Source organism: Patella vulgata, chromosome 2 (assembly GCF_932274485.2).
Source record: "Patella vulgata chromosome 2, xgPatVulg1.2, whole genome shotgun sequence".
Taxonomy (NCBI): Eukaryota; Metazoa; Mollusca; class Gastropoda; family Patellidae; genus Patella; species Patella vulgata.
In genome coordinates this window covers 12,034,666-12,048,108 of record NC_065880.2, presented here as the reverse complement: position 1 = coordinate 12,048,108, position 13,443 = coordinate 12,034,666, and the positions used below count along the sequence as shown (strand labels likewise).

The following is a 13,443-nucleotide window of genomic DNA, read 5'->3' as shown; positions in this document are numbered from 1 at the left end:
AACATTAAAATGGTAACACCAATTATATCTTTGAAAGGGATAGATCTTAAGATACCACCCCAGGATCACCTCTGTAAAAAATGCAATGCAAACAAAACTAAATCTGAACAAAATTGTCTTATGGAAAGCCAAAAAATATGAAGATTTAAGAAAACAATAGCCTATATGAACCTTTTTATTTGAAAATCTATTCAACCCACCTAACCGAGTATCATGAACATAAGTGTCGCAGCCTTTACCTACATCTCTTTTTTTTTTTCTTTTTTTTTTTTTGCCGAGAGCCAACTGAACTGTTAAATATGCATGATAATATTTTATTATCTTTTATGTGCGCACGTTTTGATTTGTATTTTCATATATTATGTACCCTGTGTGTGGGTTTTGTTTTATACTGTTTGGTTATGTGATTTTATACTTTGTACGCTTTAATTGTTTCGTATTTTCATATATGTATCAAGTGTGCAGCTAAGGTTTTATACTGTATTTATGTGCTCTGAATTTATGCCCAGCCCATTTTTTTGTACCCGTCCAAATTTGTGTACCCTTTCCAAATTTTTGTACTTGTATTCAATACTTTGTATATTGTATGCTGTCCTCAAAGGACGTTTCGGTGCAATAAAATTATATTCTATTCTAACCAATACCTTTTGGACGACTTAACTAGAGATTGTGGACGAGTTTGTTTTGGACGAGTTGACTGCCACTCCCTGTGACTTACCTGTTCCTTGCGGTTATCTCCCTTTCATTGTTTGTTTTTTCAACAATAATCCAAATATTTCAGCGATGAGGAGAATATTGTGCACCTATTGGCCATTGTTTGTTTATAACGATATACTTTTGTTATCGCTATTAATGAATTAATCACCTCATTAAATAATACTTACTCTCTTTTGGTGAGCTTTCTTACGTTTGGATAACCATATTAATATTATATTACAATTCATTATAATATCATTGTCATTAATTATGTTTACCTGTCTGCATGCCAGCTAGTATTGAGCTAATCAAATGAAACAGTCTGTTTGTCGTACCTGTAACCTACCTTGTTTGTAACATTATGATGATTATGTGGCACCGTTTGATAAATATTGATAACATGTTTATTGCATCAAAACATCCATAAAGTCTGATCCAAAGTGTATTATAAATTAGAATTCCAGACCATTTGACGGTTAATTAGTTTTTAAGTTCACCAGATCGGGATATGGTTGTAAATTGTGATAGAGATAGGCCTAACCGAAGTACCGGTAGTGTAAATAATCTAGACTAATGCATGAGATTGTAATTGTCGTTACAGCAGATTGACAATTTTGTATGCTAACTAAAATCAATGCAGACATTTTTTATGGGAGGGTAGGCCTATGTGGTAATAATATAGATTAATTTGAAAGATTATACTACCACTTGATAGCCAATTATAAATGGAAATATTGCCCTGCACTTAAGTACTATGAAACATTTTTGTCCACAGCCTTTCGAGAAAGCAAGGAGTATTAAAATGCAGAGCATTTTCTGCTTAGACTTCAATCTGACTGGTCAAAGACTTTGAAAAATAATATAACGCTCTTTCTAATTGAGGTAGAATGTTCAAAATTGGTGTAGGTGTCTACTAGGTGATTGCCTTGACAAGAGTTAGATCATGCACATTTTCCACTAAGGGTAAGCAAAGCTAAGCAATTTGATTGGTTGAGACTTTGGAACACAATAACTTTGGTTTTAATTGGAGGAGAATGTTTAAACTTGATGTAGATGTTCATTAGGCAAATGTCTTGACTGAGTTCAATGCTAACATTTCCCACTTAACCTAAGCAGAGCTAAGCAAGATTGGTTGATGCTTTGGGTCAAGATAACTTTGATTCTAACTGATGTAGAGTGATGAAACTTGGTGCATAGTTTCACTACCAGGTACTTCAAAACCTTGACTGAGTTTGATCATGAGAATTTTATGCTTAGACTAAGGAAAGATAATCAGTTTGATTGCTTGATACTTTTGAAAAAGATAAATGTGCAATTAATTAATATGTCGTTATTTATTTTGGGATTACGGCGGGGGACATCAGCCCCACTGCTGGCTGATTTAATTTCTGATGAAAATAACCAGTATTCCATGCAAATCATATCTTTAACTTTTTGAAGATATCCTAGCAGGATCAGAAATCTATAATTAGACTTTGAGCACATGCATAGTCAACATTGGACATGACTAAGGCTAAATCTATTTGTTAAGGCCAACGCAAATTTTGTCAAGGTTGCTGAGATGTAAATAATTAAGGTTAGGGCACATGATTTTTGGCGAGATTGTAGGTTAGTAGGGTAATCGTTAGGGTTAGGGTTGGGATTAGCACTAGCCCGGTTTACATCATGTGACCTTTGACAAAACTTGAAGTTGGCCTTATCAAATAGATCTAACCACATGACTAAAAATAAGTATGACAAACTCTTCTTTGATAATTTTTATTAGACTATAATACATGGCCTTTGATTTTCAAGCTGTAGTAATTTAAAAATCACATCCGATTTATATAGATTTATAGAACTAACAATGGTCATGCTGTTGCTTGCATCACATTTATGCATGAAATATTCCTCCCCCTCTATGTTTGATAAAGGACAATATTGGTGCCAGTCATTATCACATATGTGATAGAGCTGGTTAAACACATTCCAGATATAATTTTAACACAGAGATCATTGCTACGATAGCTGACTAATACAGGTTTCCTGAGTCGGAAGTGACGAACGCCAAAGGAAAACACGAGCCATCTCTCTATATAACTGACTAATGTGACGAGTGATAACGGATATACGGGCGAATTTCTGCTCACTAATAATTCATTTGAAAACCAAAAGTTGTTGTATGAGATTGTGAGAGGATATCTGACAATTCATAAAAAGAATTGACTGCCACTAGATAAGTGAACACGAAAGAAAAACAGAAAAAGTCCGTGCATTACCATGTTTTTATAAGATATAGAATGAATATAAACAAGGGAATGTACGGACTATTTCTATTTTTCTCGTGTTCTCTTATCTAATAACATTCAATTACTTTATTGAATTGTCAGGTATCTTCTTACAGTCCCATATATCAACTTTTGGTCTTCGAAGTAATTATTAGTGAGCAGAAATTCGGCCGTATATCCGTTATCACTCGTCATATCAGTCAGTTATATAGAGAGATGGCTCGTGTTTTCCTTTGGCGTTCGTCACTTCCGACTCAGGAAACCTGTATTACTCAGCTATCGTAGCAATGATCTCTGTGTTAAAATTATATTTGGAATGTGTTTAACCAGCTGTATCACATATGTGATAATGACTGGCACCAATATTGTCCTATAAGCTATTCTTCATATCATGGCATCACCTTTCACTGCTCTGTGCTCATTATCCCAATCTGGAATTATTTTCTCCTGCATGAACACCCACCCAATAATTTGGCTGGCATACTTATATGTCCACCGTTCCTTGTCAACAAACTGAAGAGTAGATTTCTTTGCTAAATATTAGGTGGGTTGGATGGCCGAATGGTCAGTGCGTGAGCGATGTATCATAAAGTCTGTCATTGAGTCAGTTGGCGTGGTTTTGATTCCCCAGTTGTAAGTGGGTTTTCTCCAGGTCCTCCGGTTTCCTCCCACTACTAAAGCCCCTTACGCGCAAGCGAATTATTGAAATAAAATTGAACCATATGTTAGTCTTGGTTTCGATTCCCCAGTTGTAAGTGGGTTTTCTCCAGTTTCCTCCCACTACTAAAGCCCCCTACACGCAAGCGAAATATTGAAATAAAATTGAACCATATGTTAGTCCCGAAATAACCTAGTTTCTGTCGAGTAGACATTAAACCCCATTTCTCTCTCTCTCTTGCATGGACTGCAAGGCTGCTAAGACATATAATGTATTTTTAACAACATTCAGTAATCGAAATATCTAACAGACTATTAGTTCTTAACTGAAGTCAGTAGCTAAATCTATTTAAGGCCAGCTCAATTTTTGTCAAGGTCGCCGAGATGTAAATAAGGTTAGGGCATGTGATTGTTGGCAAGATTGTAGATTAGGGTTAGGGTAAGCATTGGGGTTAGGTCCAGGGTTAGGGTTAAGGTTGGGATTAGCGCTAGCCCTGTTTACATCTCGTGACCTATGACGAAAAATTGAGCTGGCCTTATCATTTAGCATATTGGGTACTACTAGTGGGAATGTCCATCTGCTATAATCATAATCATAATCATAAAACCATTAGACATACACTGTACATCTAGTAAATGGTATCTATATTAATAATATCAGTAGTTTGTTGTGTGGCCATATTGTAGTGTATAGTTTATCTAATTACCTGATTGATTATTTTAAAGCTGTATGCAGATTGATGGATAAATTAATTAATGGGTGAGAACTGAATATTTTACAATAAACGTTAATATCATGCACATATTTAATCTTTATTCAGAAAGTGTAACATACTCACAGTGTTTTGTTCAGTTAATTGGATCACATGATTTTCAATATCAAAAGGGAGATAGAATTAATTTTAGGGTTCCTTAAGGCTTTTAAAGATCACTAGAGGTATATGTTTGGAGCACTTCAAGATATATTTATCGGCAAATTAAGGGTTTCTTAAGGCTTTTACAGATTGCTAGAGGTTTGAAGCACCTCAAGAAATATTTATCAGCAAATTATGATAAATATTTGATAAATTGTAAAAAGGCAATGAAACAGATTTTTGATACCAATGTAGATATGCACTAATGATTGGATCTATAGTATTCTTTTGTAAGGGGGGGGGGCAAACAATTACACAAGACAAACCCACAGAGAGGACACAATACATCGCCACCACCAACAGCAATCAGGCCCGTAGCTAGCAGGGGGCAAGGGGGCAGCCCAACCAATTTCACTCAGCTTGCCCCCCACCCACCCACCCACCCCGGCTGCTAGCTACAGGCCTGGTATTTGCACATATCAGATGTAGAAGTGGCCAATATTGTATTTTATGAGTGTCTTGAAGTGCTTCAAACAGACAATTTAGAGATCAACCAAAGGTAGGGTGGCCCATGCACCTACAGAAATACAGTCAACCGCTGATAGTTCGAGACTACCACTGAAGCTTGCACATTCGCCGTGTCGAGGCCAATTTCTGACAGTATGATACTATAAATAGCCATGGCACGTGCAATTCTCTACAAATCTATCAACTATTACAGCCGTAAAAAATTTATTGTTGACGATTTTGAATAGCAGTAAAATTAAGCTTCTTGTTTATTACAGCAGATTTAGAAATTACGTTCGTTTCATTTTTTAAATCGCTTTATCATTAACTGTACCGTTAAGAGCGGCATCTTTTGGTTTAGTACAAATACTATCTCTGAAACACTCAGGTTAGACAGGAACATGCTACTAGCAGTAGTTTCATTTTACTTTTACAAGCTTCTTAAAACAATTGTTGAGCTAGCTAACGTGCTCATTTCTTAATTCAATTTCTTGTTCTAGCTTTCTGTTATGTTTCGTAAAAAAGTAGTCTTGATTATCCTGACCTGTCAATCAGCCTTAGAATGGTCGATAGACTGGTTAAGCGACTCTAATTTCAAAACAAGGGCACGTAACCTATCTTTTACTCAAAAGTGTCTGGATGTTGTGGACGACACATGGAACCAGTTTTCAGTCTATTATTTATAGATGATTAATGGTCATAGCTTATTAAGTACAACATGATCGTTAATTTAGTGACTATAATTGTGTGAAACTGATTTGAGGTTTGGCATATATATAAATATTGTGGCGAAATTGTCGAGGTATATGGAGATATTTATTTATGGTGGGTCACCCTACCAAAGGTCAGAAAAGCCATCTGAAGAAGAATGAGAAATTTATATCCTTAAAGATACATTATGGCAGATTAGATAAAGAGCTGGTAGTTCTCACTATAATGTAAAAAAACTAGATAATGTAAAGGGAATTTGCTGAAAATTTCAGTCAAATTGATCCACTCTGAACCAAGATTTTAGCGATAGAATTTTCGCCCTAGCGTCGATCATCATTACTAAAGTCGGTACGATAAAATACATAGTCCCGATTATCCATTTCATGATTAAATCATGAATGAAAGTTAGGCAGCAAATGGGATCCTAATTCAGTAAATATCTCAGGCTAACGTTAACATCGAGAGTTGATTATGGTCTGGATAAGTTAATTAATGGCTAATTAATAATTTAGATAACATTTCAGGCCTAAAGAAAGACCTGCAATAGGCAGATTTAGCTCTTGCATAATGTATGTTTAATACTTTCATTCCCACTTTCACCTAACACTGTTCTATAAAGTTGAGAGAATTCTAATAAATTAATTCTGCATAAATAGATAAGTAAATTATTATCTTAATAGTGCATTTCGAATTGATTTTTTTGATGGACAATTAGAAAGAATGTTCTGGAAATACAGTAATAATTTGTTTATAATGATAATAAATGTCCATTTGTAAAACATTTAGAATCCACAAAGAGTTCTCAAAGAATAATTGTTGTATGAATTGTTTGATTGGTTTCTATAAAGTGTTCAATTCTTTTTTTAGAAAATTCAAAATATTTAAAGGGGCATTATGTAAGATTTGGATAAAGAGCTGGTCGTTCTCTCTATAATATTTCAAAAATAGATAATGGAAAATGAAAATATTGGAAATTTCATTCAAATTACATTATTTTGAGCAGAGTTATCAATGGTTGTAGTTTTAACAAGATTTGTGCATTGATTGTACATTGTAATAACCATACTGGTTATTCGAGTCAACAATTTCCTATAATTACTATTGGAGTTATCGCATGAAGTGATCAATATGAGCCTACTCTAGAGTCAAAAGTTATCATCTTATTGACTTTAACTTTATACACTGTGTTTATGTTCATGAGACCAAGACTATTGATTTTTAACAATCTTCTTTACAGCCAAATCTTGAAAAATCTTGTGGACACTACTTTAGTGACTGAAGTTATTATGCAAGTTATTAAACCAAGAAACCTATTAATTTTTAATAACACATTCTTTAATTAATTTAAACATGAGAAAAAGTCTAGTGATTTTGAACAATTTCCGTTAATTATTTTCAAATCTTGAAAAGTCTTGTGGTCACTACATTAGGGACTGAAATTATTATGCAGTATTTATGTTCATGAAACCAAGAAACCTATCGATTTTCAATAATACATTCTTTATTTAATTTAAACATGAGGCACATAGAGTCTTTCTGAAAGTTAATTTGAACATGAGGCACGTAGAATCTTTCTGAAAGTTAATTTGAGTAGCCGTCACCATTATCAATCGTATATGGTAAACGGTCGACCTTAATACTTAAAGCATGTTATGTATATTTTATTTTTAAAGGAAATGTATTCACATATCTAAGAAAGATAAAACAATTTGAAATGGATAGTCCAAAAAAGAAAAATACCAAGGAGGAAACAGTGAATAACAATAATGAACTTATAGACGATAAAGAAGCTTTTGTGGAAAGATTTGAGATGCTGTACAACAATAAATATCTAAGTGATGTAACCCTTTGTGTTAATGGAGATCGTTATTATGCACACAAGTTTATTTTAATAACTGTCAGTGAAGTTTTTGAGTAAGTAAATAAAATATCAAATGTGCGAAGAAATGCAAGCAGTTTTAGAGGCGTGGATTCCTATATGGGCACAATTTCCCGCATAGCACACTGTATGGCGTATGCCTGTCTTCATTAGGCCAGTTCGGGGCAGAATAGTAGGAAGTTAAACCCCATTTCATTTCATTTCACCTCAACATTGACTGCATCTGTGGAAGTAAAATTTCGATCCTAGACAGATATCATCCCACAAAACAAAATATATGTATGTAGAATACCTGTCACGCTATGAGCACATGAAATAGTGGAATGACTAGACATCTTATGCCCCACCTGAGTCATGGCAATAACTCTCATTATTGTAGGATCTTTTCTTTTACTAGTTCTTGATGGTGCCACAACCATTCATGTGACTTAGGCGGTTTGGGGTGTTTCTGTTAATGTGTTTCCCAATCTCTAAATGCAACTTACAATCACAATTCACGTGAGTCAGGCAGTTTGGGATGATCTTGGGAATAGTAAGGGTTAAAATCATGTCTAAAGCTAGTTTCATACATTACCAGAACACAATCACTGGTTTTATTCTAAAAGCACAACATTTCGACAAGTATCCTCTAATAGTAATTGTTTCTGTTAAAGGGACAATAACACTCTTGCTAGCTTGACAGCTCCAGAAAATAAATAATAGCCTTATTCTAAGTATTAGATGTTTAAGTGTCCTACCTGTTGTGTAAATTATCCATTACATCCGATTTTACTTGTCCAGAGGGTTCGAAAATATTTTAAAATCCAAGTCACATTTGAAAAGGTTTACGTTAGGCTTTTCAACTCATTTAGTTGAATTTTTCCAATTTTTAAAATTAGGTGTGTTAAGATGAAATTTGTATGATCAATTAATTGGAATATTGTAAAATAGTACAATTTGTTGACCAGAATAAAGATTGGGACATATTATTCAGTTACAACTAGAGTGGTATTGAGCCTTTAATGTGTTTCCCAATCGCTAAATACAACTTACAGTCACAATTTTGGGAGTATTATTGAATTATGAAATGATAAACACATTAAATAATGTAGTTATTGACAGATATAAAATTCACCTTTTTCAGAGCTATGCTGCAAAATGCATGGCAAGAATCATGTCAAAATGAAGTTAATCTGTCGGAAGAAGATGCATGTAGAGATGTTTTTGGTTTGTTTTTGAAGTAAGTACCAGTACATGTTTTAAATGTGGACACTTACTATTGCATAGATAGCAATGCTTTCATTAAAGTTTCTATTGAGGTTTTATATCTTCTCGGAGGGGGGGGGGAAGGGCGTGAATGGTTAGTGTGTGCCCGTGCGTTGTATCATAAAGTCTGTCATTGAGTCAACTGGTGTGGTTTTACGTGACAAAGAGTAGGGTCGTCTGTCTAACCTTGTGGGTTTTCTCCGGTTTCCTCTCTCTTACGCGCAAGCGAATTATTGAAACAAAATATTGAGCCATATGTTTGCCCGGTAATGGGCTAGTCACAACCTAGTTTATGGTGTTGAACCCTCTCTCTCTCTTTCTCTCTCTCTCTCTCTCTCGTACATCTTCTCCCAGAATATATTTCTTATTGAGCCATGTTATTGGGGTATTTATTTTGTCTATGTTTTGTTGTGCAGTTCTCAAACATTATTGACCATTATGGCAGGTACTATGACTCTTTCGTTTGCGATGCCAGATTTGAGTAAATTTTAATTTTCATATGAAAGTTTAGGAGTATGTAAAAGATCCTTTGGCAGTTGGAATTCCATAAACATTGGCCTTTTGAGTTTTATTTTTGGCTCAAACTCCTTCTCTAATGTATTGCTGTCACACATAAATTTAGAAAATAAATATATCCCCATGTTAGTCAGTCTCTCCACCAGCTATGTGGTTTTTACTCTGAGAACTTCAATTTTCCACATTAAACAGCAGATTCTTTTACCCACAGGAATTTTATACGCCCACATTTTCGTGTGGACGTATTATGCCATTGCCCCTGTCCGTCCATCCGTCTGTAATTTATTTGTGGACACTCTACAGGTCACAATTTTTATCCAATTTTGACGAAACTTGAAATATAGGTCTAGCTCCCAACGATCTCAGTTCCTTTCGATATTGGCATGTATCGGACCATAACTTCATGGATTATGGTCCATGAATGTACAAAAAATCACATTTTTAGCTTGTGGACACTAGAGGTCACAATTTTGATCCGATTTTGATGAAACTTGAAATGCATGTTTATATCCCAAAGATCTTGGTTCATTTCAATATTCGTGCATATCGGATTGCAACTTTTACATAAGATATATAAGAACTTTTTATTTTTTAGTCGTCAAGAAATGAGACTCTGTTCCTTTCTTTCAAAATATTTTATAGGTTTTAAAACTATATTTTTTTGGGACTTGGTATTTTTCAGATATTTATATTGTGGATCAGTGAATTTAAATACAGATACAACTTTACCTGTCTTACTGTTAGCAGATAAATATAGCGTAAAAACATTACAGAAGTCGTGTGTTGATTACATGTTGACACATATAGTAGCTTCACCAGACACAAATCGTACACTTACATGGTATCAGTACGCTAAAATGACTGGACAAAATGAACTCGTAGAAAAAAGTCAAAAATTCATTCTGTCTAACTTCAATGTTATATTAGACACGCAAGATTGGACTTCATTAACCAAGGCAGAAATCATAGAATTACTCAACAGTTCGGATATGATAGTAAAAAGTGAAATGGATTTATGGTTACATGTAGAAAGCTGGCTGGTAACGGACAGCAATAAAGAAACATTGGCTGCTAATCTGAAAGAAATATTACCCCTTGTCCGTTTTCATATGATATTACCTAAAAACTTATTATTAATTGAAACGTCGGATTTATGTCATGATTATCCAGAGCTCTTCAAAGAACGGTTGAATTCTGCTTACCGACATCATTCGTTATCTGTAGATTGTGAAGAGATGATAAAAAGTAACGAGTCGTATAGAAATTACTACGGAGACGAATACAAAATTTGCTACCCTTTTAAATTGAAAGATTATAAAAGTACCCAAAGAATTGACAGTAAAATATCAGTTAAATGTCGGGTACCTTTAAGATTTATCTCCCCTAGCCACCAGATGTCCGACAACCAATCTATCCCTTTTCAGGTATATTTTTATCCCCAAGGTTTCTTTTCGGTGATTACCTTATATGGTAGTTACATTGGCAGACGTACTGATAAAACATCTCTGCGTGTTTTACATCGTTCACCAATAGAAGTGCCAACGAAAGTCCATGTGACCTTGGTTCTCTACAGTCAGAAGAATTTGTTTAAATATATTTCATTCACTCATACATCAGAACATCTTCTTACAAAAGAACGCAATTTTGAAAGTAAAATAGAAAATGTTATTGATGTGGATCATTTTTCTGAAAATTCTCCCTATTTAATCGATGGAGACTTAGAAGGTAAAATATTTATTAAAATAGAAGATGTTGGAGATCATTTAGTAAAACCAGATGAGAAATAATTAACACTTAAAATACAGATGTGACGTCACTTAGTAAAATCAGTTGAGAAATAGTTAACACTTAAAATACAGATGTGACGTCACTTAGTAAAATCAGTTGAGAAATAGTTAACACTTAAAATACAGATGTGACGTCACTTAGTAAAATCAGTTGAGAAATAGTTAACACTTAAAATAAAGATGTGACGTCATTTAGAAATTTCTGATCAATTTAATACAATTTCTCTTGAATTAAACTGATTAATACAGGCTCTTTTTTCAAGTCTCTAATTTCAGTGTCTCTAAAAGTAACCAATAATTAATATGTAATTTAATATATAATATTTAAAATAACTGTGTATTCCTTAGAAATGCATCCTAAGAATCTCCAGTTCAATTACAGACAGTAAATGCCATTGAAACAATAATATATAAGATTACCTCAAAACAGGAAATATAGAGCTATTATAAGAAAGCATAATATAATGGACAGTTTTCGGCCATTATCCATCCCTTAAAATATAGATGTGACATCATCCTTTGATGTTGGCGTACTAATATGTGCCAATCGTGCAGTATTTATACTGGATGCGAGTATCAATATATTACTTAATGGCTAGCTCTTGATCATTGAAGATCCAAACTTTATAGAAATCTTAACTATACATATACCATATTTATCAAGTATGTATTCATCACCCATAATATAGTAAAAGTTGTTCTTAATCATCTGTTTATGGCTTTTTCATCAAAGGATACATTAGTGAATTTAGGATGATTTGGTCCTATCAGATGATAAATGTTCTGTTTACCAGTTTGTTGCTATGTATATATAAATGATAGATTTAGATATTGATACCTATATTTTTATTATCTAGGAACATGTGTCAAATTGCATTTATCAAAATTGACTTACAAAGTCTCTTGCTTTTGTACAGAAATACTTGGCACATTTTAATGTGGTGACACCGTGCACTACACAATTAAATGTTTTGTATTTTATTCATATTATTTAAAATTTAGTCATTGATACCTTAATGATGTTATTATTTATTTACATTATAAGTGGGACCAGAATCCTATAATACATAACATCTATGATGATATATTTTGTGATCCCCTTTTATGTGGGAGTATATTGTCATCACCCTTTTATGCCCCCCTTCATCTGTCTGTCTATGCAATACATGTACATTTCAGAGAGTTTTTGAGATACTTTTTTTCAAACTTGATGGAAAACCTGAAATGCAGAACTACTCATCAATTATTGCCCGTCACTGAAACATTGTAAATGCCCAATGATTTTGAGATTTTGTTTGGCAAGCTTGTAATTTTATTGATTAACTTGTTGTGATTGTTTAGCTGGTTTTAAGAAGGAACTGTTTATGAAAAACATCTTTGATCCAGAATCTTAAAACTTTGCACATAGTTTCTTATTGATGTATTTAATACATTAAAACAACAAAAGTTTAATTATTAAAATTTTGAGTAAATTCTTAACTTAAGTTTAAGAATGTTTTGTGAAATCGGGGCTAGGACCTTTTTTTTTTAAAACTGAGTCACAGAACCAGTATATATTACTTAAATAATTAAAGATACATTATGGGAGATTAGATAAAGAGCTGGTAGTTAGTTCACACTAGAATAGTTAAAAACTAGATAATGTAAATGGAATTTGTTGAAAGTTTCAGTCAAATTGATCCACTATGAACCAAGATTTTAGCAATTGAATTTTCAGCCTAGCCTTGCCCTGCATTGGCCGAGAAAGTTCATCCAGATTTTCCGGCGTGGTTCTCCCTTGTCAGTGATGCAGGACGGAGGGGCTGACAAGGAAAGCTGTCTAGTCGTTCGGATGGGACGAAAAACCGAGGTCCCGTGTACACATTGGCGTGCACGTAAAAGATCCCTTGGCAGTTGGAATTCGATATAAGAGTAGGCCGTAGTGCCGCTGTCCGGGCAAAATTTCCCTCATAGCACACTGTATGGCGTATGCCTGTCTTCATTAGCCCAGGTTAGGAGCAGAACAGTAGGACGTTAAACCCCATTTCATTTCATTTCAGCCTAGCCTTGATCATCGAGAGTTGATTATGGCCTCGATAAGATATTTAATGTCTGATTAATAGTATATATAACATTTCAGGCCTAAAGAAAGGCCTTCAATAGGCAGATATAGCTCTTGCATAATGTATGTTTAATATATCATATGGATTATAATCCTCTCTCCTCTTTAGTATATATTATTGTCTTAGGTGTCATATTCACTTGTTTATTACTTATATGTTATGTATGTGGGAATTTTTAGCAATTAATATAATGTATGGCTTTTATTTATATAATTTATTTAT

At 33.9% G+C, this 13,443-nt stretch overlaps 1 protein-coding gene across 5 annotated transcripts; it reads left to right on the top strand.

Annotated features, from left to right (window-relative positions):
* The first annotated feature begins 737 nt into the window (after positions 1-737).
* On the top strand, positions 738-13,155 carry LOC126809699 (BTB/POZ domain-containing protein 17). Of its 5 annotated transcripts, none has more exons than XM_050534428.2 (5): positions 738-893; positions 4,347-4,380; positions 7,366-7,606; positions 8,695-8,790; positions 10,015-13,155. In XM_050534428.2, the coding sequence occupies exons 2-5, from the start codon at positions 4,377-4,379 to the stop codon at positions 11,117-11,119; spliced, it is 1,446 nt and encodes a 481-aa protein (XP_050390385.2). In that variant the 5' UTR covers positions 738-893; positions 4,347-4,376; the 3' UTR covers positions 11,120-13,155. The 5 variants fall into 5 exon arrangements, with proteins under 5 accessions (XP_050390385.2, XP_050390389.2, XP_050390387.2 ...); XM_050534430.2 differs by having other exon boundaries at positions 762-815; XM_050534431.2 differs by lacking the exon at positions 738-893 and adding an exon at positions 3,297-3,507.
* The last annotated feature ends 288 nt before the right edge of the window (positions 13,156-13,443 follow it).

What these genes read in the sequence shown, in the direction of transcription:
- LOC126809699 (XM_050534428.2), top strand. An exon ending in ACTGTCAGTGAAGTTTTTGA is followed by an intron (nt 7,607 to 8,694) that starts GTAAGTAAATAA and finishes CACCTTTTTCAG; the next exon opens with AGCTATGCTGCAAAATGCAT. An exon ending in GTTTTTGGTTTGTTTTTGAA is followed by an intron (nt 8,791 to 10,014) that starts GTAAGTACCAGT and finishes GGTATTTTTCAG; the next exon opens with ATATTTATATTGTGGATCAG.